This window comes from Cucurbita pepo, chromosome 13 (assembly GCF_057944985.1).
Source record: "Cucurbita pepo subsp. pepo isolate OVF chromosome 13, ASM5794498v1, whole genome shotgun sequence".
Taxonomy (NCBI): Eukaryota; Viridiplantae; Streptophyta; class Magnoliopsida; order Cucurbitales; family Cucurbitaceae; genus Cucurbita; species Cucurbita pepo.
Genome location: NC_141810.1, coordinates 2,115,687 through 2,140,093, shown reverse-complemented (window position 1 = coordinate 2,140,093; position 24,407 = coordinate 2,115,687). Strand labels below are relative to the sequence as shown.

Genomic DNA, 24,407 nt, shown 5'->3' with positions numbered 1-24,407 from the left:
TTCATCGTATCTCCTTTTTAACCTACAGTAAAAAAAATGTTTTCTACTAATTATCTCGTGATTAAATTATTTGTTTGCATCTAAACTAGAGATGTCTATGGGACGAAATGGGGAGAAGATGTAAAATCTTTCCTATCATCGTCCCGTCACCTATTGAATCTTCATCTTTGTAAATATATCTTAATTATTTATGCTAGAAACTCATGAGAACCAGATTTCTCGGGAAAATATTATAAAATATATTACTTTTAAATGAATTTTTTAATTAATAATTTTTTTTAAATATATTTTCATTAAAAACATACAAAACCATAATCAATCTAAAAATTTAAAAATTAATATTAAATATCATGTAAAAAAATTATTTATTTATTTAGTAAGTAAATAAATAAATATAATAGATGGGTAAGTAAATAATTTAATATATAATAAGTAACTTTTAAAGATTTAAAATTTAAATATTATAGTATAGTGTTCGACATTAATATATATATATATATATATATATATATATATATATATATATATATATATATTATTTACTAAAAAAATAAGTAAATATATAATCGATTAGTTTTTGTTTTAATTTATTTTATTTTCTATTTTTTTCGGCTATTTTGCTTTCGTTAATTGATAAACCAATATATTGCAGTCTGTTAAATCGGCGAACAGCCGAAGCGCGAACGCCGATTCATCGTTTAAAACCCGAGGCGGTTCATTTGATAGTCGGTAGTGTTCTTCATCTCTGGATTCCTTTTCATCACTCCGTTTCGTAAAATCCAAGCGCATCTGATCATACAGCTAGCCTCTGCATCTAATTTTTCAAGCCATGGGACATGGTAAAACTGTGGTGGATTACAATCTTTGTTCTCTCGTTCTTGATTTTTGCGGGATTGTTTCTTTCCGCCCTAAAGAAGATTAGTTTTGATGTAGAACATTCAATGTTTCAGGTGATAAAGGAAGATCAAGCAAACGACCTAAATTCGGCAAGGTTTGTTCGGTTTTGAGGTCCAGTTTATTTAATGGGTTTGGTGTTTTTGTATTGCGTAATAATGATTGATCAATCGAGCATAATTTCAGGAGGATTATAAGAAAGCTCATTTTGAAGAAGAAGATGCCTATCATTTTGAAGAGTTTGACGACGATGATCGCAATGGTAAAATCTTCGTATCTATGTTAGACTTTCGTGGAATTGGAGGATATTTGGTTTGATTAATGAATTGCATCGTTATTTGATATGGTTTTCTGATTGTTTGGAGTTGTGAGGCATGGCGATTATGGTTTTTGATTGAGCTTATGTTATTTTAGGCGATAAAGAAGGGGGCAAGAGGGATTTCAGCAAACTAGAGTTGAAACCTGACCATACTAACCGGCCCTTATGGGCGTGTTCTGATGGCCGCATATTCCTTGAAACTTTCTCGCCCTTGTACAAACAAGCGTACGATTTCCTTATTGCTATTGCGGAACCAGTTTGCAGGTAACTTAAATCTATTGAAGCAGAAACCTATATGGATTATCTTTAAAAGATTAAGCCATTGTTCTTGTAAATATGCTAATTGATCAATATTCAGGCCAGAATCAATGCACGAGTACAACCTCACTCCGCATTCTTTGTATGCTGCGGTTTCTGTCGGTCTGGAGACAGATACAATTATCGCAGTTCTTAGTAAGTTATCAAAGGCTAAACTCCCCAAAGAGATGATTGATTTCATTTATGCTTCTACTTCCAACTATGGCAAGGTGAAGCTTGTCCTTAAAAAGAACCGATATCTCGTGGAATCTCCATTTCCAGAGGCAAGTTTTCACTGAACTTGGTTCCTTGTTTAGATGGAAATACATGGTCCAGTCATTATTGGCAAACTAAATGGTTGCTTAATTGCTGCAGGTGTTGCAGAAATTGCTCAGGGATGAGGTTATAGGCAGAGCCAGAATCATTCACGAGGTATGGTCCTAACTGGTGTGTTAATTTTTCAGACGTGCCTGCACCTTGTTTTTATTGATACTGGAAACTATCAGGATTCTCATGGAAATGGCGAGTTTACAATTAGCAAGACAGCAGGTGAACTTGGCAATCGCCATGAAGGATTGCTCAACGAGGCAGAAGCTGCAGCTGCAGCTGAGGAAAGAGAAACTCATTCATTTGAAATTGACCCAGCACAAGTAATATGGTTTTCAAAGTTTTAAGATTGAATGACAATGTTTATTGTTCGTCCTCTCCTTATTTATTGTATTTTTTATCTTGATCAAATGACAGGTTGAAAATGTTAAACAACGCTGCTTGCCCAATGCCTTAAATTATCCCATGTTGGAAGAGTACGACTTCAGAAATGACACTGTGAGTCTTTACGGAGCTGTTTTCCCATTAAATCCTGATGTTGGAAGGAGAATTGTGTCAACATTTAATTATGTTCATATTTTCTGTATAAGAAGTGGGTGTCTTATTTCAATGTTAATTCTTGGATTCTTAGATCAATCCAGACTTGGATATGGAACTGAAGCCACAGGCTCAACCAAGGCCATATCAGGAAAAGAGTCTTAGTAAAATGTTTGGAAATGGTAGGTGGTATTGCATGGTTTCTGTGTTACTTTTGAGTTGCTTGTGTTTGAGTTTTTAGAAGTAATCTCAACACCCTATTTTACTCCTTTTTATTTTATTTTGAACTACTTCTGTAAAATAAAATTATTTTTTTTGCATATTCTATTGTCTTTTGGTTTCAAAGTATGATGAAAGCTTGGAAGTTATGATTTTGGCTCAAATTTAAATGGTTATCGCTAAATAGAAATTTGTTTTCTTTGTTAAAAAAAAAAAAAAAAAAAAAAAAAAGAACACTCTTTCATTTTTTACTTTCTTGTGGATAATTTTTTTTTCTAAATTTTAATGTCCTATCCTGTAATTTTTCTGGCCCCATGACCAGTTTAGGTAACTTGGGATTTTTGCTCCCTCTTTTTTGAGTTTTCCAAGATACCTTAACTATGAATGGCAGTTATATAGTTTCAAGCTCTGATTATGAATATATGTTTGCAGGTAGAGCAAGATCTGGCATTATTGTACTTCCTTGTGGAGCCGGAAAGTCTCTAGTTGGTGTTTCTGCAGCCAGTCGTATCCGCAAAAGTTGTCTGTGTTTAGCTACAAATGCTGTATCAGTGGATCAGTGGGCTTTTCAGTTTAAGTTGTGGTCTACCATTCGGGATGATCAAATTTGTCGTTTCACATCAGATAGTAAAGAAAGATTTCGAGGTAATGCTGGGGTGGTTGTTACAACCTATAACATGGTTGCTTTTGGTGGTAAAAGATCTGAAGAATCTGAAAAGATTATTGAAGAGATAAGAAATAGAGAATGGGGGCTACTTCTCATGGACGAGGTAATTTTACCATTTTGTGTTCACCTATTATTGTTCTTTTAATCAGACATTTTTTGGGCAAGTTTTCATCTATTCCGTCTATAGGTGCATGTGGTTCCTGCTCACATGTTTCGTAAGGTCATCAGCCTGACGAAGTCTCACTGCAAGCTTGGGCTCACTGGTACATGACGTTATGGTCTTCTAACCTTCTTGCTTTGACATTTCTGTTGGCACTGAAAATTAACATTGGCTAATTTGTTGCAGCCACACTTGTCAGAGAAGATGAAAGAATTACAGATTTAAATTTCCTTATTGGTCCCAAGTTGTATGAAGCGAACTGGTTGGATCTTGTGAAAGGAGGATTTATTGCAAATGTGCAGTGTGCTGAAGTTTGGTGTCCTATGACAAAGGAGTTTTTTGCTGAATATCTGAAGAAAGAAAACTCAAAGAAAAAGCAGGTTTTCGAATATCAATAAAATTAATGTTTTCTTTTATTTATATACCTCGTGCCCCTCCTATAGTAATTGTCAACATGCTGAGAACCATGTTATAGTTGACAAGATAATATGGATATAACCGGTATGGTATGTTCTGGTTTAAGATTTGAGGTATTTTGGAATATCATCTATCTGTTTGCCATTTATAGTTCACGTGCTTTCTGTCTCCTCTGTGTTTGCGGTTGTTTCCCTCTCTTATATACTGGCTTTCACATTTCAGGCTCTTTATGTAATGAACCCCAACAAGTTCAGGGCGTGTGAGTTTCTCATACGGTTTCATGAACAGCAGCGTGGTGATAAGATAATTGTCTTTGCTGACAATCTTTTTGCACTTACGGAGTATGCAATGAAGCTTCGTAAACCTATGATCTATGGTGCAACAAGGTTGTTAGACAAAATTGTTTTGCCTTACAAAACTCCACTTTACATGTGTTGTTTGACATCCATAGCTAGATTTTCATTTTATTTTTCAAATTTGTAGTCATCTTGAGAGGACAAAAATTCTTGAAGCATTCAAAACTAGTCGTGACGTGAATACTGTTTTTCTCTCAAAGGTACTTTTCTTCTCTCGTCCTTCCCTTTTCCTTCTTCACCCTCAGTATATAATAATGTAAGTAGTAGTAGTAATAACAACAAGAACAAAAATGTTAGGACATGGTTGGTTTTAGATTGACTAGGCCAGTGGATGCATTATATTTTCTTCATTATCGACCAATCTAAATGAAGGTCAATAATTGACTGCGGAGCCAGCCAGCTTTTGTTGTCAAGAACTTGGTCAATAATTTGCCTTTTGTGAACATTTATTGTTATTTTTTACTGGATTGAGTTGTGAGTCCTTGGGAGGCATCTGGGTTTCCAAATTTTTTCGTGATTAGTGACCAATTTGAGGTATGATTTTTGACTTTTAAACAAAAACTTTTAGTAGCCTAATTCACTTAAAAGAAGCTATAGTAAACACACTCTAACGTACTTATAGAAAGTGGTTTTAGCTAAAAGACAGTTTTTTCAAAAGTTACCGAAACATACTATTATTTGTCTTATGTTTAGATTATCAACTCGAGTTGGATTGATCGGTATTGTTTTATTTCAGGTCGGTGATAACTCTATAGATATTCCTGAGGCAAATGTGATTATTCAGATTTCATCACATGCGGGTTCAAGACGTCAAGAAGCCCAACGTCTGGGACGTATTCTTAGGGCCAAGGTTAAAACTACATCTGCTGTTTAATATCTTTGCAGATTTTAATATTTCTGTTGATCAGTTTGTTGGAATTAACCTGCATTTTCAAATTTCATTCCGCATGAAAAGAATTTTTGGATAGGAGAGCTTAGACTATAATTGCTGAAACGTTTAACATTTTTACACCAATAGAGAGCAAGAAAAGAGCTAAGTACTTTCATAGAATATCTATCCTTATTTTGAAAGATTCTCAAGTTCCTTTCATTCCAAAATGGACCAAGTTGTAGAATGAAGAGTGAACAAAAATATGATTCTGTGATTTCTACATCGGATTTGCATAAACAGCACCAGTTGGGAGAGATAGCAAGCCATGGACATCTTCTATGAAGCCTGTTATCCGTGTTTAGGAATCTATGACTTTGTTCCCAGTGATGGAACTTTATCTTTGTTCGGTTGAGGGTTAGTATGTAGGGGCTATCTTCAGCCACAGTATTGAATTTTGAATCAGATAAGTTGTAGTTGGTATGTAGGGGCTTTCTGCAAAAAAAAAAAAAAAAAAAAAAAATCCACTCTTGGATTTCAGGATCTCTGAGGTTTCTCCTCAAGTTTCACCCATGAAGAATTCTCTTTCATAAACTTCAGCCACAGTATGGAATTTCGAATCAGATAAGTTGACTGATAACTTTCCTCCATAAGGCATCCTTTTCCATAGAAGATCTTGAAACCCATTCAGCTAGAAGAACTTTAATTTTCTATTTGATATTAGTTATACCCAAGCCCCCCTCTGAAATCTGGTTCTTCACTTTAAATGCTGCAGCTGTTTGTGTTGGATTGGAGTTTTCTGCTGATTTTATCCATGATAGACTGCCAAAAGGAAAGGACAGATGGGTTACCATACAATGGGAGACCCAAGTATTTAGAGGACCATGAGCTAACCTTGCAGCCAATTTGGTTAGCTAAGAGGGAAATTCAGTTTCATAACCAGTTAACCCAAAAATTCAGACTTTTCCCTATTGATATTCAGTCCTGATGCTTCTTAAAAAGATGGATAAAATTGAAGAGATCTCCACCTCCATTTCTCCATGGGAGAGGAAAGGAATCATATCATCTGCGAATAATAAATGATTAATAGACATCTTAACATTTCCAACATGAAAGTATCCCTGTTTGATGCGTAATCCAGCATCTCTATAATGAAGAGAGAAGGCAATAAGGGATCACTTTGAAGGAGAACACAGTTGTCTCCAATTTTCCCTCTCGGTTTATTGTTAATAATGATCTGAGTAGTTGGCCGATGAGATACAAACATAAATACACCGCCTCCATGTGTTTCCGAAGACTTTAACAGTCCGCATGAAAAGAATTTTATTCTGAAGATTGATTTATGTTTCTTGATAAAGACATGGATTGACTAATTCTCAATTTTGTAGTCTATGAAGCTTAAAAGTCATAATAGATCTATATTTCTTTCTCATCTAATGTAACCTCGTGCAGTATCATGCATAAGTTTTATCTAGGACTAGTGAATAATTGAGTGTATGGTTCTGTACAAGAATCCTTGTTTGGTAGTCAATGTGGAGAATTTATAGCCATAGATAAGGCGATGTTGGGTTTCCATGAAAATTTAACATGAGATTTTATTGTTAAAATGATTTTTAGATGGCATATACACTTATTATTATTATTTATTTATTTTTGTATTGGACCAACAGGGTAAACTTCAGGACAGGATGGCTGGGGGTAAAGAGGAGTATAATGCCTTTTTCTATTCACTTGTTTCTACTGATACACAGGTTGAAATCTATCCTTTGTTATCTGAATGCAATATGTAAAATTGATTCTCTCTCTTGGTCTAATGAGGTACATTGCATGCTGAATTTTAATGCAGGAAATGTACTATTCAACTAAACGACAACAGTTTTTGATCGATCAAGGTTATAGCTTTAAGGTAGTATTTTGTCTCAGCATTCGCTGCAGTCAGCATATTATTTGAAATTTACATGTTAAAGGGTTCTTAGCCAAAATCTCGTTTAAGTATTCTTTTTATCAAAAAGTTACTGACACTTGTTTGGAACTTGTGAGATATGGAAAATGAAGTTAAATATCTTATGACTTTCGGCATGCGTGACAGATGAATGCATGTGATCTTGTCATTTCTTATAGAAGTGGAATTGTGGCAGGTAATTACAAGCTTGCCACCAGCGGATGCAGGAGCTGATTTGAGCTATCATCGTCTTGATGATCAGTTGGCACTTCTCGGGAAGGTTATCATCTTCAAATATTTTTCGTTCTTCTCTTCTCTGAGGACACTCTGACATGCTTTTATATGCCAGGTATTGAATGCAGGCGACGATATGGTAGGATTGGAGCAGTTAGAAGATGATACAGACCAAATTGCACTTGATAAGGCTCGCCGTATGACCGGATCCATGAGTGCAATGTCGGGAGCAAATGGAATGGTTTACATGGAGTACAGGTATAGCATGTCTTCCCTGAATATCACAACATAATCTAAACATGGAAACGAAAGTAGCAGCGGTTGTTTTCGATGCATTGGTTACCAATTGTATGGTTATTCTTTTTCCAGCACTGGACGAAAACTCGCAGGTCAAGGGCAGATGAAGAGCAAGCCAAAAGACCCGGCGAAGAGACATCATTTGTTCAAGAAGCGGTTTGCCTGAGTCTCCTCGCAAAAAGCATCAGCAAACGTAGGGAGGTAAGGACGCGTTTGTATTTGATCGAATTTTTGAGGTTTTAGTTATTAGTACGGACAGAAATAGGAACTGTATTTAGTTAAAACACACAAGATAATAAAAATGTATGTATGAATTGCTCAATTCCCCTCCATCTGTGCTGTAAAAGGAATCAAAAAGGAGGGAAAAGAAGAGAACCTCCACAGGTCAACTAAACAGCAAAAGAGATTCTTTGTTATCACCAGAGGTTCAACAAAAGAAAGAAAGAAAGCAAAAGGGGGAGTAATCTTTTACAAGAGGTGATGATTCTGTTGCAAAATAGTCAGATTTTAGTCTTCCACTATTAACCTAGGAGGAAAAGCTGAGGACTAAAGTGAAATAAAAAGACAACTCGAAGGAACTTATGTAAAGGGAAACGTCTTTCAACTTCCTTGTAGTTGGTGTGATTAGCTATTTTAATCCGTTTTGTTGACGATTTTATGACTGTTAAATTTTGATCCTTCTACTTTGTCAATTGAGCGTAGCTTAACTGGTTGAAGTGCATTGTAAGAAATTTTATTCTCTACCCGAGCTAAAATTGAAAAGGTATGTAATGCAAGTCTGGAGATTCTTATCATCAAACACTTTTGTTCGTTGTACGAACAAATTTGAGGATCGGAATAAAATTTGAACCCTTTATTCTTAGTTAGGCGATGAAATCACAGGTTGTTTGAAATGATTGAAGAGGCTGCATTCTTCTTTCACAAGCTAGAGTTGACATTGATCGTCCCTTATTGACTTGTTTTTTCTCCATTTTCACTTCGTTTTTTCATGTCTTGAAATGTCTTAGGTTTCAAGATTTGTGACAAAACCATTGAATTAGAATTTCTCCATTGTCATGTCTTGAAATGTCAGGATTTTATACTTCATTATCAATATTTTTATTTATATACATATATTCTTCCATTTCCAGAATAAATTAATTTTTAGTCCCGAAATTTGAAATTTTATTCTAAATGGATTATAAACTTATTTGTCAATTAATTCAGTTCATGCCATTTTTTTTTTGAAAAAAAAAATAGTTGATATATTATTAGTTTAAATATTAAAATATTTTTTTAAAAAAATTATCAAGCTAGCATGTCTTTTGGCTAATCCAATTAGTTAATTTCGTAACAATAATTATTATATAAAAATTATTTTCAAATCATTTTAGTCGTTATATTTTGAATTTCGAATTTTAGTTTTGTTACCTTGACATTAGTGGCTAGTTTATTATTGATTTTTCTTTTGAAAAAAGTTTAGTTACAATTAGTATTTCATTTATAAACTTGATATAATTATTATTATTATTTAATAATTTCAATAAAAAAAAATAATTTAGTAATAATTTCAATAAAAAAAAAATTTTTTTGAAGGGCTAAACGGAGATTTAATGAAAATATATTAACTAAAATTGGAAAATGGAATGAACAAAGACTAAAATAAGATCAAATCCAAAATATAGTAGTTAAAATGGTATTTTAATCATGAATATATTATTAACATATAAGGAAAAATAAACGTGTTAGTTTCATAGAATGCTTGTTTTGACTCGTAAAACTCAACTTACAGTTGAATAAAATTTCACTCGTTCATAAACAATATCTATTTCTTTCAAGTGAGATATTCATGTGTCATATACCACCGTATTTTGACATGCTATTAAAATAATACGCTTTTTTTCCTAAAATTTCGACATATTGTTTTTACTAACAAATATAATTGAAAATATTTTTCTTAAAAAAAAAAAAAATTAATACTCCTAAACTTTGTAGGTTGATTATTTCAATCAAAATCCTAAAGTTTCATTATCGGATCAATTTGTACTTTTCTATTTTAATTCTCGTTGAGCTCTATTTCAACTTTGGTTGTTGTTGTCATCGTATAGTTCAACGGTACTTGACATGTACTCTTTCTCTAAGATTGAAGGTTCGACGGTAACCATCTTTCAATATTAGAATTTTAATTAGGTTATTTATTTGTTTATTAATTTTTATTTTGATTCTAAGATATTGTTAGGTGACACATGTGGTGGTGGTAATAGTGAGTTTGAAATTCCTTTTGGTAAAAGAAAAATTGTTATAAAGTAGAATAAATTGTCTACAAGATTAAAAAAAACACTAATAATTTTTATATTATTATTATTATTATTATTATCATATCATCAAACTTTTTAATATAAAAAATCACATTTTAAAAATTAAAAACAAATATATATATTTCTTTCCAATTTTGGGATTGGATTTAAACAAATATTTTTGAAAAATTGGAGACAAAATAGAACAAAATTATTAGATTAAACATATTTTTTTTAAAATATATTATAAAAATATGTATTTTTTTAAATAAAAAAATCTTTTTATTTTTTATTTATTTTTTATTTTTTTTAGGAATTGTATTAACAAAAGTTGGGCTATGAGAATCATAGAGACAAGAATGTAACCTTTAATTAGAAAATTAAAGTTTGTTCCAATTAGTTTATTGCCCTAATCTTTGATATTTTATAAATATTAAATATTAAAAGTTATTTTAGAATTATTCTCGAAAAAATATATTTTTTTTTTCTACGATCCCGAAAGAATCAAAATCAACGACCGATGAACTCAAGATCAACCTAAACCTAGCATGCAGCTTCGACCGACCCAATATGTTATAGTCAAGTTTATATCTAACAACTATTATTTTGTATATAAAATCATATCGAAGAAAAATGGCGCTTTTGTATTTAATCTTGTGTATAAAACCCTAATAAGCTTCATTTTGAAAATTTTAAAACCGAGCATTGCCAATATGTACAAGCTGTGAAATAATCCCGTAAAATTAGTTGAAGAGAGCACAAATCGTAATTCTATTAACCACTACAACCTTTTTGTGTCGGGTGGAAGCACTTGTGCTCCTTTTGCTCCTTCTGATGCCTTAACCAAACCCAGCGCATGTCACACCAAAGAGCTCAAACGAATTCGCTTGCCCTCTGTCTCGATTTCAGTGTGCGAAGGGCAAAACATTGTTGTTGTATTATTCACAACGACTCTCGGCAACGGATATCTGGACTGTTGCATCGACCGCTCCTAAACCCTAGTAGTGGGGAGGTTGAAGAAAAAAAAAGGTAAAATAATTAGTGGTCAAGTCATAACAACAACAAAGGCAAGCTTTATGAATATATAATAACTTAGTCAACTACAACTCATTTTATGTCTCCCCATCAAACTAATTTAATTTTTTTTATATTTGTACTATTTTATTTTAATTATGTTCTTGATTCTTCCACTTTATATTTATAAATATTCTATTTGGATCGTTTGTTCGTTGGAAAAATAAATAGGAAATGATGTCACGTTAGTCTAATGATTTGTAAAAATTTTATTACAAGAGTTAAAACAGCTATTTAAATATAAACATGAAACACGAGAATGTAACGCTCGAGTAAAAACATATAGGAGTGTTCAAAAACCTCGATGTCTCAAAAAACCCAACACGTACTGTTTGGGTTGGAATGGGTTCGGTTCAGTTCGGTTCAATGAAAACATTACGAGTTGAGTTGATTATATTTTTGTTTAATTTTTTATTATTTATTCTGGAATAATCGTTTTAAAGTAATTTTTTAAAATACATATATATATTCAAATTGAATGGTAAATCTTAATTAAATGTTTGAAAATAAATAAATAGATATTTTACGAAGAAAAAAAACAAAAAATTTAATAGATGACTCGAACAACCCGAACCAACCCAACCCAAAAATTATGGTCAGTTTGGATTGGGTTCATTATCTGATAATAGTTGTTCAGGTGGAAAAATTTACATCTCGAACAATTGTGATGAGTCAAAAAAATATCTCAGCCCACGAACGCCCCTAAAAGAGGAGTAGGATAATGAACCAATACCATATCCGAATAAAAGTAATTTTAGAGAACCCTAAGGTTAAATATGTGTTCAGCTTGAAACGGTTCGTATGAGTCGGGACAAAATATCTTAAAAGAATACGTGTTAGTATATATATATATATTAAGATATATTAATAATATTTTAGGGGTGAATAAAAGGAAAGTTTCCAACTCAGCAGTTGCATAAACTTGACATTCAAGCTCTTAGTTCCTTTAAAAAGGAAACAATTCTTCTTTTCTTTTTAGTCCAAAGGGTATCTGATTTAATTAATTAATTAATAATTAATTTAATATTTGCATTAATTCCTACCTTTTTTTTTTTCTTTTGGGTTAATATTCTTTTTTGCTTAAATAAATAATAATTATTTTTTAAAATATGTTTATGGTTTTGTTTAATTATAATTTGGTTGTGTCATTTTCAAGCTTTGAAGAGCATTAAGAATAATATAAAATTATAATATAATGTTTATATTATATAAAACAATATTAAGTATATGGTCCATTAAGTGATGATCATCATCATTTTACATTCACTTATATATATTTTTTTCTTTAATCCTATGATTTTATGGAAGAAACCAAACCAATGTTTAACACGATTTGATTGGTTTAAAAAAAAATTGTATTAAATTTAAACGAGCGTCGTAATCTTTACCTTAAACGTGAATTTAAGGTAATTTATATCTCGAGATATATTTTTGTTAAAATAAATAGTCTAACGTGCGTCCTATGTGTGAGTATATACTCTTGAATTTAAAATTTTTGTGACGCCGAGTAGAGGAGGAAATACATGAATGAACCCCACATTTGAATGAGAGCACTGAGAAATACTTAAAACAAATGAAAGTTACTACCTATACCAATAAAGTACATCTTCTTTTTCGGCAGCTCAATCATAAGAATTTCATGGTTAAACGTGCTTTACTTGGAACAATTGTATGTTGTGTGACCTAGGAATTTCGTGTTGGTCTGTGGGGATAAGTCTTCACTTTTAAGAAACGAGGAGCAGGTGGCGTAATCATGTTGTAGGAGATGTAGGGAATGTCAGGGCCACCGAATCTTGCACATGGGCCGTTACATGACCATGTCGTAGGAGATGCAAGGAACGTTAAGGCCATCGAATCTTGCCCATGGATCGTTACATGACCATGTCGTAGGAGATGCAGGAAACGTCAGGGCCACCGAATCTTGCCCATAGGCCGTTACATGACCATGTCGTAGGAGATGCTGGGAACGTCAGTGCCACCGAATCTTGCCCATGGGTCGTTACATGGCCATATCGTGGGAGATGCAGGGAACATCAAGGCCAACGAATCTTGTCCATGGGTTGTTACATGACCATATCGTAGGAGGTGCAGGGAACATTAGGGCCACCTAATCTTGCCCATGTGCCATTACAAGACCATGTAATAGGAGATGCAGGGAACATCAGGACTACCGAATCTTGTCCATGGGTCGTTACATGACCATGTCGTAGGAGATGCAGGGAACGTTAGGGCCACCTAATCTTGCCCATGGGTCGTTACATGACCATATCATAGGAGATGCAGGAAACGTCAGGGCCACCGAATCTTGCCCATGGGTCGTTACATTTTCTCCAAACAAAAATATTAGCAATAATTTAAGGAGTAGGGGTTGGATTATAGGTATTGTATGTAAATAATTTAAGGAAAAGGCTAAGTTGTAAAGGGAATAATTGGAGATAATATTACCAATAAACTCAAATATTTAAATACAATCATGCCCAATTATATTAACTATTATTATTTTTTAGTAATGTTTTGGTCAAAAGCCAAAAATAATTATATTTTTAAATACAAAAAAAAAAAAAAAAAAAAAAAAAAAAAAAAGTGATTGCTTGGAATCATTGTTGGTCTTTTGGTGCTTTCAAATTCTATTCAATCAAATTAAAGTATTTTTTATTTTTTTATTTTTTTATTTTTTCTTTTCGTGTTGGGGAAAGAAGAATTGTTGGAGTCATCAACTTTATAACACAAAAAAGCATCTCTTTTCGTTACAAAATTGTCGTGGTTGTACTGAAAATATGTCTTAATCTCGAGTTGAAATTTTGAACTGAATGACACCTATCGAGAATCTCATCTTATTCAATGATCTGTAAAATTTTTATTTTTTATATTCCTTCAAATTACCCTAAAAAATTATTATTTTTAATTTTTTTTAAAAAAATTATCCAAAACAAATATTTTTTCGAAGATTTAATAATTATTGTGACGGGGTAATTCATCGATCATTTAATTTTGTATAATATTAAAAAAAAAATTACTAAAATTAATTTAATTGGGCTTTTCAATATTTGAATATTTTTTTAATTTTATTTTTTGATCAAGACTATTTATATTAATATTACCATTTTAGTGGAAAGGTAAAATTAAAAAAAAAAATATATATATATATATATTAAAGATTCTACAACTAATGCTCGTGTAAAATAACTCATTTAATATGATTTTAACTTTATGGTTATTTAATTCTTTTTTAAAAAAGAAATCCTTATAAATTTAATTTTAAAAATACCATTAGGTAAGTAATCTAATTTTTTTTTAATAAAAATTAATTAAAAATTTATTACGTTATTTTTTATTATTTTATTATTTTATTATTTTTTATTTTGTAGCTTTATTGAAAGGTGTAAAATTAATAAGAGAATCCCAATTGGTAAAGGCAGGGTAAAAAATTATAAATTTTTTACCATACTAAAATAAACCATAGGTTTTATTTTTTTTACATTTTTTACTTAAAGATTTGACATCACTTAAAAGGATGGTATAAAAAAATAAACTATTTTTTAAAACATTAATCCACCGTTAAAAATTATTTTTGACTTTTTTCTTATTGGAGTTTGAATACTCCACTTTCATCTCTATTTTATTTTTTTACTTTTATTATTATTATTATTATTATTTTATAAAAAAAATTTATTAAAGTTTTTTTTTTTATTATCAAGATTTTGTTCTTTTTTCTAATTTGGGTATGTTAGGTGGGACCCACTCATTTCAAGAATATGAGTTAATTATTGATAAAAATAAAATTATTTGATTTATATAAAAGAAATTATTTCTAGTTCAACTTAAAATTATTTTTTCATACATATGATTACATATGATTAATGTTCGAGATGCGTATCAATTTTATACATATGATTACCACTTTCGCATGTACAACAACCACCGAGCTCCTACTGATTTAGTATCGCTCGAGTCTCGTCGAGTACTCATATGTAAGCAACATCAACATCGACCTCACATCTCAATGCTTTAATAACAGTGGAGACCACGTGAAAGTTATGGAAAGAAGAAAAATCGAATATATCACTTTTCATGTTTATATGAATTACATTCATACATGAGGTCCCACAAGTAGAAAACGTTGTAATACACGATGTATCATAGTAATGATTCATTGCATAAAACATTTTCATCGTTCAAATAACTAACATATATATATCATTAAAATTAACGGAATTAATTGGCAGGGATGACCAATTGATCAGTGTCACTCGATTTAGTTGGATCTGTCCAATCGGTTTAATAGTGAGCTGTCTAGTCTAGAATGACCGTGTCCACATTTTTATCAAAGTAGTTGGTAAGCATGAGAGTCGCTTCCTCACGATTAGGGTTATTATACTATACAAGGACGGATTTGACTAAATTGACAGGGCTCGTTTGGAACAATTACGAGGTCGAACCTCGCTTATATAAATGCATGATTTTACCAGATACCAAAGAATAGAAAAGAATATACCAAAATAAGATCTGTTTGTTTAAGATGAACGGATAGAACTGCAACTAATCCTCTTATAATACGGATGACTTCACCGAGGCTTAACTACGATGATAGTAATGAACTATGACCTATGCTCGAGAGAAGTTGATAGAAGTCCGTGATTCCATGCGTAATCAATTACTTGCTTTTAATATAATCTTATTTATTGCAGCTCTGATTTTGAGAAATAAATGCTCTCCTTCCTTCGATCAATATTTTTTTCCTTTATTTTTTATTTTAATTAATTATCCAAATTTTTTAATGGGTTTTTTTTGGGGTTAAATTATAATTTATCATACACTTCCCCTTTTTAATTTTAATATTTTTTCCTCTATTTATTTATTTTAATTATTCGTATAAAATATATATATATTTCATTTATGGAAGGTTGGTTTAAACATTGAATCCAAATGAGGTTTCGCTAATTTAAGCCTCGAGCGTTGATTAGAGAAAGTCAACGAAAAAACTATAACACTTACAAGGAAGGTAGTTGGAGGTGTGAGTAAAGAGGGATAATGGTTCAATACGGGTTGCATGAATCCCGGAGAGATAATGGTTCGATAACGACAAGGACGATGGATAGAAATGTTCATTTAATCTACCTGGAATGAGGCGGAGAATTCTCGTTTAAACGAGAAATGGATGAGAGAATAGGAAGAGATTTCTCCCGTTAACTAAACGGGATCAGAAATAGAGACTACATTTCTCGTCTCTGTCCTCGTCCCACTTGTCTCTTTATATTGGAAAATAAAAATTATTATTTATATTTTTTAGAAAAATGAAAAATTGATTTTTGTTTTTAAAATGTTTTCTCATATTTTCCTTAATATACGTTTTATATATTTATTAAAGAATTATTTCAGATTTTTTTTTTTTTAGTTTTCAAAATTATTTTATATAAATATAAATGAAATTTATTTGTGTTATTCAATAAATGTGAAAAATTATTTTAGAAAAAATATGGAAAATTTAAAATTTTAATTAAGAAAAAAAAAAGAATATTATATAATTTTCACTTTCCCGGGAAACAAACACAATAAAAGTAAGAAAAGCATTGGAAAAAGGGAAAATAGAAAATCCCCACGGAATATGAATTTTAATTTTAAATTGTTTTTTTTTAATTATTATTATTATTGGAATCAATTACTATTTACACACAAAATGTCAGAAATATTATATAATATTTTTATCTCATAAATTGATTTCTTTTATATATTTTTTACCTCCCTAACCACTACCTTCAACGCTGTAAAAAACTCCAATGATTATTATTTTACTGACATTTTTTTACCATAACCAAAAAAAAAAAAAAAAAAAAAAAAAAAAAAAAAAAAAAATCTTCTTCTTCTTCTTCTTCAAGGTATGATCAAAATCCACAATACTGAAATTGCATTTGTCCGTACACTTCCCCATATTCCTTTCCTTCAATCTGCATCCCAAAATAATAATAATTTTAATTATTATGTAAATATTTATTTTTCCTTTTTTTAGTTACATTTTTTTAAATTATAAAAACATTTTATTCTTGTTTTAAGGAAATTACTCAATTTATTTAAAATATTAAATTATTTTTATTCATACTTTTTATTTTAATTTAAAAACAAAATAGAGATTTTTGAATCATCTATTTTTGAATTGGGTTATTTTTTAATTATTGGGTTATTTTTTAATTATTTAAAAAATTATCGGACAGAAAAGTCAAATATTATTAATTTTTATAATAATTTTAAATGGTAAATAAATTTAATTAGGAAAAATAAAAATGGGAAATTGGTAAAATTGAGATGAGGTGGCAAAAATTGGAAATTTGAGGGGGAGAAACTGGGTTCATTGATGCCACGTAAGCTGAGTAAAGAGCTGAGGTGGAAATATCCCGAAAAGAATCGGAAAAGAAAAAGAAAATTATACCCAGAAATCATCTTCGTCTTCTTCCCTGGTTGAACATGCAGCTTTGGGAATCTCTCCAGGCTCGTCATTGCGTGCAAATCTGCCACGTATTCTCGGCCGGTTGTCGGCTAGCGTTTTCCGACATGCATACTGTTACCAGAAACCACACACTCTCTTCCATTAATGGCCGCCGATCATCAATTTCTTAAGCTTTGATCGTTTCAAATTCCCAAAAAAAGAACAAAAAAAAGAACAAAAATCTCTTACTCTGTCTTTCTAACCTTGATCGTCTTGTTGTAATTCCTCTGCGTTCGTTTTGCTCTGTATTTCGAAATCCTCTCTTTTCTCTCCTCTGCACTGTATCTTCCCACTTTGAAATTCCCTTCCTCCATTAACGAGCTTCCATTCTCCGACCGCCCCCTGCCGGAATTCTGGACGGAGATTCCATCACAAACAGAGTATTAAAAAAATGGGTTTCTGAGTCGGAGGAGGAAAAACAGAGCATACCTGTAAGTCGCCGGCGCTGAAAACTCGTCGGATTTGCGAGGAGAAAAAGTCAGATTCTGGGCAGGGGAGGGACTGATTGGGGAAATTTGGAGAGTCCATGAGAAGGGATTCGAGGCGGGATTGACCGCCGAGGAAGCCTGGCTTCTCACTGAAGCTTCTGTGCAGGAAGGATTTGTCGGCGGCGGCATTTTGAATTGGGTCGAAACAGAGAGGTTGATTGAAGGAGTTTGAATTGAGATGGAAATTGGAGAGATTTTGAAATCCATTTGAGGAAGAAGAAGAAGGATCGGCGAGGAGAGGGAAATCGTTTCCATGAGAGAGGGATAAGCCCTGCATCGGTATGAACTGATCCAGAGGATTGGGATTTGGATTGAGATTGGGATTGGAATTGGAATTGGAATTGAATTCCTCGGCGAGTGGGTTAAGAACATCAATGGCGGAATCAGAGAAATTGGGAGAATAAGGATCAGAGAAGAATTGAAGCTCTGCATCAGAAGGGAAAACCAAATCGGAGGAAGAACAGCGAAACAGAGACGACGACGAAGAAGAATCGCCATGAATGAACAGATCAGAAGACATGGAAACGAACAAGATTCCTGTTCCTGTTCTTGTTCCTGTTCTTGTCTCTGAAACAAAACCCAGAAAGGAAGAGGAACTGATAGGAAAAGGAAGAAGAAGGCAGAGATATTTAAACAGAGGAGGAGGAAGCAGAGCATGAAGAAGAAGCCATTACTGCTGGACTATAAAAACACTTTCACTTTGCAAATATGCCATCGAGTCATCATCAACAATCCCTTTTTTTTTTTTTTTTTTTTTTTTAATCCAATTAAATTAAAATATAATAAGGTACCTTTTATAAAAATAATAAAATTTTAATTTTAATCTCGGGTTCATGAACTAAACTTAGCTTTTACTTTTCGACGGTTTCAGTATCCCGTCGTTTAGTTCGATAATTACAAATGTGAAAATCGTGACTTATAAAATGGTAAGAAGTACTGGTCGTTTTATTTGCTAAGTTATGCTCGGTCAATTTACATTTTTGTTTTAGTTGCATGCGAATTTTTTATAATTTAAATTATTTAATCCAAATAATATTCATTTTTTTATCAAATTATAGAAATTAATTTAGTTGGAAGGAAATTTTAGGAGATTAATTTATACCCATCTTCAAAAATATATATTAATTGGAGTATTTTTCCTCATTTTTTTACCACTAAAATTATTTTTTAGGCATTGAGAAAATTAAAAAAAAAATTCTTTAGTTCAAAAATACTTTTATTGTTTAAAAAATATTTTTGCTCTTACACATTCTAAAAATACTCATAAACTTTCAACCATTAAATCTAAATATTATTTTTTTTAAAATATAAAAAATTGTTTCATACGTTCGACGGGACTAGAGAAAGGTAATTGAAGAGGAAGATGATCGTTGGGTTGTCGATAATTGTTTTTCAATTTTTTTTAAAAGAATTGAAAATATTAATACTATTTTTAAAAATTAAAGAGTATTTTTTAAACTTGTAATAACCGGTTTAATTTTTGAATTATATATCATTTTTCTATTTCATTATTAATTCATTAAGAGATTTAAATCTTATTTAAAAAAGCAACATCGTGAAAATTAAAATAAAAAATCTCTAGTTGTCGACCTCTCGACTATAAAAGTCTAGTTGAGGTCAGCTTCTCTCACACGCACACAACCTGAGACGAAGTCCCCGTCAAGCCGTCATCACGACTTGACTCACCTTCTCGACTTAACCTTCTGCTTTAATTTTTTTTCTTATACTCAATCACCATCGTCGTTGATTTTTTTTATACTCGATCGCCATCGTTGATGTGAGTTGGACTATAGCTCCAAAAAAAATCTTATTATGTTGGGTTCTATTTATTTACGTAAGGGTTATATGCAAGTTGTTCAACAAATTTGGTATGGGATTTAGATTTGATCTCGACCTTTTTTTGGAGAAGTACCGTTAATAAATTTGATTATAAGTTTTGGTCTATGTTCGGAATTAACTGTTAATTTCACAAACTTACCGCTCATTTGGGTAAATCTTTAAACTTTTTTAATTAAAGTTCAAATATTAGATTTCAAAGTATTTTTTTTTTTTGTTGTTGTTAATGCAAGGTCACCGGGTAATCGAGGTCACCGTACACTTTGAGTTCATATTTTATTTTCTTATTTTGGAAGGGGATCAGGATTTTGACTTTATTCATCGTTTCGGAGAACTAGTCATAAGCAAACAGCTAAATAATAATCAAGATCTCTATGCATCGTTTAAGGTCGAGTTGGACGGTTCTAATCCACAGGACATATCCGAGTGATAACCCGCTTCAAAAAAATAAGTTAATTGATTCGCAGTATATTACTGTGTATGTATACATATGTAATCTCGACCAAAGAGTTTCTTCCTGAGTATTTTCAATGAAACTATACTTCTGCTATTATTTAATTTTAAATTTTTTATTGTGCTTTTTCTAATTTCTAATAAATTTAAAATGTTTTGTTTGTAATTTAAAAAAAAAAATTATGATGGAAGAGAGAGAAATAAGAGAGAAAAAAATGTGAGAAAAATCTAAAAAACATATAAATTTGAGAAACAAACTTTTTGTAGTTTCTCAAATTTGATATTTTTTTAATTTTTTTTTTTAATTTCAAAACTTTTATCAATAATTTTTTTTAATAATTGTATTAATTTAAAAATTGGATCAATTTCGACCGTTCGATAATGTAGAAATTAACCAAAAAAATATATATATTATTATAAGCTACCAAAAAAAATATCTTTAATAAACTATATAATAAAGAAATTCCAAAATAATAAAACATTTTTTTATTTCGTAAATATTTAACACTCAAAATCTAACCTATTAGCTCATAAAATTAATTAAATCAAAAGAAAATAAATGGGGCGAGCCTTACTAAAGAATTGGGCCAAGAGAGGGTTTGGGCCAATGCTACCAAAATAAATGGGCCTGGGCCTGAGAGATGAGTTGGGCCACAAATTATGGCAGGCTGGCAGCCCACTGTACATTTTTTTAAAAGGGGATATAATATTGGTTTATTTAAGTCAAAATGAGAAATATTATGAAAAAAGTTTAAAAGAATTAATAATTATAATTATTAACTAAACTTGTTTAGTTTAAAGTAATTAATTTAAGTGATTTTTTTAGGAGTTTTATCATGTTAGACGTAACGTGATTAGGAGTGTTAAAAAAATTTAACGGTCTGAAAAACTAGATCAATCGAACCCAACACGTTACGAACTAATTTGGGTTGGACCGAGTTCAAATAAATTAAAACTTTATGCATTGGGTTGATTCATGAGTTATCCACGAACGGAATTGAGTTGAATTGATTCGAAGAATTTATTGAGATACAATTATATAGACATGTATTAATTTTATTTCATAAAATAAAATTTTGAATAAATAACTCGAAGAACTCAACCCAACCGGAAAGTTTTATGGTTGAGTTGGGTTGGGTTTGTTATTTAACCATAGTTAAAAAATGTTACAACTCGAACAATTAAAAAATTAGAAATTTGGAGACAAAATAATTTAAAAAATTCTTTTAATTAAAAAAAAAAATGAAAAAGCTATCCATGGATTGTCCTTTGGGATGATGCTTTTTAACAAGTTTTTGCAGAGATTGTTTCTTCATTTACAGAGCATCACATGTGACTCACATGTCTAACCCGCACTTTTTTTTTTTTTTTTTTTTTTTTTTTTTTTTTTTTTGTTTTTTTTTGTTTCAATTCCATTCCATCTTTTAATCTTGTTGTTTCAAATCCAAAATATGAGAAATTATTGTGATTCTAGTTTAGACTTGAGATTGTTGACCGATCTTGAATTCTTATTATTTTTTTTGCTTTTGACAATTTTAATATCTTATCTTGAATTAACGAGTTAGATTATAAATTTGTTCATAGGATTATAATTACTTTAATTATATCATTTGATAAAAGAGCCAAAAATTGGACCCAAATTCAATGATCGAGTAGTGGAAACTACCAATGTGGGGTACGGTAGGAGCATAAGGAATATCTAGTGGAGCTTGGAAATGGGTAGAGATGAAAAGAATACAAACCTGGCCAACAAAATTCTCAAATCTAGATGCAAAGTAAAATGCCACAAAATATTCCAAACCAAACCAATCTAATAACAACAATGTTCTTCAATAACCTCATCCCCATACCTCAATTTCACAATTTCTTGAGAAGTAAACAGAATTTGAGTTAACTGAGTTTGATCATTGGAATTAGTATATGAGAAAAGAACAGTGGAAGTTATGATTGAAGGCATGGAAACTTTTGTATCAGTTCAAGACTGAGAAAGAATTTGAACTCAAACTACAAATTCATTCTACCGCAGCAAATCTCATACTGTATAGATTTCAATTTCTAATCCATTTGTGGAATTGTTAAAAACAGAGAGAGGAATTAGAGGATTAGAAGAAGAAGAAGATGATGATGATCTAATTCTGAGACCTGTAATTGATTTGATTTGATTTTTCAGTTCCTTTTAGGAACTCCTTTTTTTTTTTTCTTTTTTTCTTTTTTTCTTTTTTGTATGTACAGAAGAACAACAAACATATCCCCTCCATCAAACTCAATCCATCTCCATCTCCATCTCTTTCCCCTCTTTTTCTCACTTCTTTATTCTGTTTTCAGATATCGATTCATGAGAAGAAAGCAGCAAAATCAACAAAACAAAATCTAATCTCCAAAAGCTACAAACCAGCAGAGAGAAGAGTCGAAGAAGAAGAAGAAGAATCTCTGTGGAGTGCTTCAAAGATTTCCGAATCCTCCCAAAGCCTATCGTCAAAATTACAAACACCGCTCCGCAAATCACCTGGAATGAACACCGTCCGGCACAACGGACAGGTCCTCTGTCCGTAACCGATCCACCGATCGAGGCATCCGCGGTGGAAGATATGGCGACAGTTAGCGAGGCGGCGGATCTCGTCGTCAGACTCAAACTCGTAGAGGCACACGGCGCAACTCTCCGGCGGATCCAAAAGCTCCGAAAACTTCACGACGGGGAGAATCTCACGGAGAACTGCCGCGGAGAGAGGATCAAGGTCCGTCAACGGTCCCGTAGTAAAGGAATCGGACTGATTGGGCCAGGGAATGTCCGGTTCGAGAAAATCTTGAAGCCCTAGGAGGCGGAAGAGAAGGGAGATAAGCTTCCTGAGGAAGCCGAGGACGGAGAGTACGTGGATGAAGAGCTTTGGAAGAAGAAGCTCAGTGTAGCTTGCAGGAAAGCCCATGGCGGAACTGTAAACAGAACCAGTAGAGAGAGAGAGAGAGAGAGAGAGAGAGAAATCCGGAAGAGATGATGAATGGAATTATGCCGTGAGAAAGACGGCCAATCCCTATTTATAGACCAATCTTATAAAGAATGCTATTTTTTTAATTAAATAATAAATAAATAAATATTTTTTTATTTTTGTAATTTTTAATTCCTTTTTCTACGCGTAATTCTCTTTATTTTTTGTTAAAAGAAAAATAATTTTAACATAATCTAAAAGATTATAATTTTCTTTGAAAATATTAATTTCTAAATAAGATTTAAAATTATTTTTAAAATATTAAAAACTATTTAAGTGACATTGAGTAAAACGAAGGTACATGAATGAACTGAGATCACATCTGAACGAGAGTGATCACCTCCAAAAAATTGTCTATACAAACAAGGTGCACGTTCCTCCTCAACCATAAAAGCTCTAAAATTAAGAATGTTTTATTTCGAGCAGTTCTATGTTGGGTGACCACATGCTAAAAGGACTCGGGTTGGTTTCCGAGCAGTTCTCACACTCTTGGAATGACCCCGACAAGGGAGTATGGGACCAAAAAGAGGAAAGGGATGGTGATGGTCTTTGAAAAGAAAAGTCCTACACATAGGGTTGTAGTCCTAATGGGTAGCCCCACACACCATCATCTAGGAAGGTCACTTAAGTAATTGTGGGGCACTTTCAATTAACAAATCAAATTGAAAACTATGTATTATATTATCATTCTCTCTCAAACTATATACTTCAACCATATGTCACCATCAACTATACACTATAGTTTCAACATTTTAGTTTGTATTATTGAGGATATATTTATTAATATAATTCACCGTCCAAACATATTCGACTCCGTTTTATAAATGGATGGTAAATATTATAATGTATGTCTTGCGACATGACTACGTGGCTACTTCTGAGATCCCATATCAGGTTAGAGAGGAGAACCAAACATTCTTTACGTTTTAAAATCGTGAGGTTGACAACGATACGTAACGAGCCAAAGCGAACAATATTTGTTAGCGGTAGACTTGGGTTGTTACAAATGGTATTAGAGTCAGACGGCGGTGTACCAGCGAGGACATTGAGTCTCTAAGGGGGTGGATTGTGAGATCCCACATCAATTGGAGAAGAAAACGAAACATTCCTTATAAGGGTGTAGAAACCTCTTCCTAACATACACGTTTTAAAACCACGAGACTGACAACGATACGTAACAGGCCAAAACGAACAGTATCTGCTAGCAGTAGACATGGGTTGTTGCACTACTTGTCTTCAATTTCTTCGAAGAGTGAAGATTATCATCATGTACCAACACGT

At 31.9% G+C, this 24,407-nt stretch overlaps 3 protein-coding genes across 4 annotated transcripts; 1 reads left to right on the top strand and 2 right to left on the bottom strand.

The window, feature by feature from the left end:
- Positions 1-631: 631 nt before the first annotated feature.
- LOC111808833 (general transcription and DNA repair factor IIH helicase/translocase subunit XPB1) lies at positions 632-8,396 on the top strand. The gene is made up of 21 exons (XM_087117007.1): positions 632-839; positions 951-991; positions 1,081-1,156; positions 1,309-1,477; positions 1,572-1,794; positions 1,886-1,942; positions 2,017-2,160; positions 2,255-2,335; positions 2,469-2,560; positions 3,030-3,363; positions 3,448-3,523; positions 3,607-3,800; positions 4,060-4,223; positions 4,321-4,393; positions 4,930-5,043; positions 6,732-6,812; positions 6,908-6,967; positions 7,200-7,283; positions 7,353-7,495; positions 7,607-7,735; positions 7,882-8,396. Exons 1-20 carry the CDS (start codon positions 830-832, stop codon positions 7,698-7,700), a joined length of 2,310 nt encoding a protein of 769 aa, XP_086973133.1. The 5' UTR covers positions 632-829; the 3' UTR covers positions 7,701-7,735; positions 7,882-8,396.
- An 8,303-nt stretch (positions 8,397-16,699) lies between these two features.
- Positions 16,700-18,589, bottom strand: LOC111809057 (uncharacterized). Of its 2 annotated transcripts, XM_023695382.2 has the most exons (4): positions 17,795-18,589; positions 17,569-17,718; positions 17,309-17,437; positions 16,700-16,829 (listed from the first exon to the last, which is right to left on the bottom strand). In XM_023695382.2, exons 1-4 carry the CDS (start codon positions 18,371-18,373, stop codon positions 16,767-16,769), a joined length of 921 nt encoding a protein of 306 aa, XP_023551150.1. In that variant the 5' UTR covers positions 18,374-18,589; the 3' UTR covers positions 16,700-16,766. The 2 variants fall into 2 exon arrangements, with proteins under 2 accessions (XP_023551150.1, XP_023551151.1); XM_023695383.2 differs by lacking the exon at positions 16,700-16,829 and having other exon boundaries at positions 17,213-17,437; positions 17,555-17,718.
- Positions 18,590-22,264: 3,675 nt separating this feature from the next.
- LOC111808152 (RING/U-box superfamily protein) lies at positions 22,265-23,153 on the bottom strand. Its single transcript, XM_023693968.2, has one exon. The coding sequence runs from the start codon at positions 23,064-23,066 to the stop codon at positions 22,527-22,529; it is 540 nt and encodes a 179-aa protein (XP_023549736.2). The 5' UTR covers positions 23,067-23,153; the 3' UTR covers positions 22,265-22,526.
- Positions 23,154-24,407: the final 1,254 nt, after the last annotated feature.

Excerpts from the sequence above, each read along its gene's own strand:
- LOC111808833 (XM_087117007.1), top strand. Across the intron at positions 1,478-1,571 it reads ATTGCGGAACCAGTTTGCAG|GCCAGAATCAATGCACGAGT; the intron begins GTAACTTAAATC and ends ATCAATATTCAG. Across the intron at positions 3,364-3,447 it reads GGCTACTTCTCATGGACGAG|GTGCATGTGGTTCCTGCTCA; the intron begins GTAATTTTACCA and ends TTCCGTCTATAG.
- LOC111809057 (XM_023695382.2), bottom strand. The coding sequence starts at position 18,373 with ATGTCTTCTGATCTGTTCATTCATGGCGATTCTTCTTCGTCGTCGTCT. Across the intron at positions 17,719-17,794 it reads TCAGCGCCGGCGACTTACAG|AATTCCGGCAGGGGGCGGTC; the intron begins GTATGCTCTGTT and ends ATCTCCGTCCAG. Across the intron at positions 16,830-17,308 it reads AAGACGAAGATGATTTCTGG|ATTGAAGGAAAGGAATATGG; the intron begins GTATAATTTTCT and ends TTTGGGATGCAG.
- LOC111808152 (XM_023693968.2), bottom strand. The coding sequence starts at position 23,066 with ATGGGCTTTCCTGCAAGCTACACTGAGCTTCTTCTTCCAAAGCTCTTC.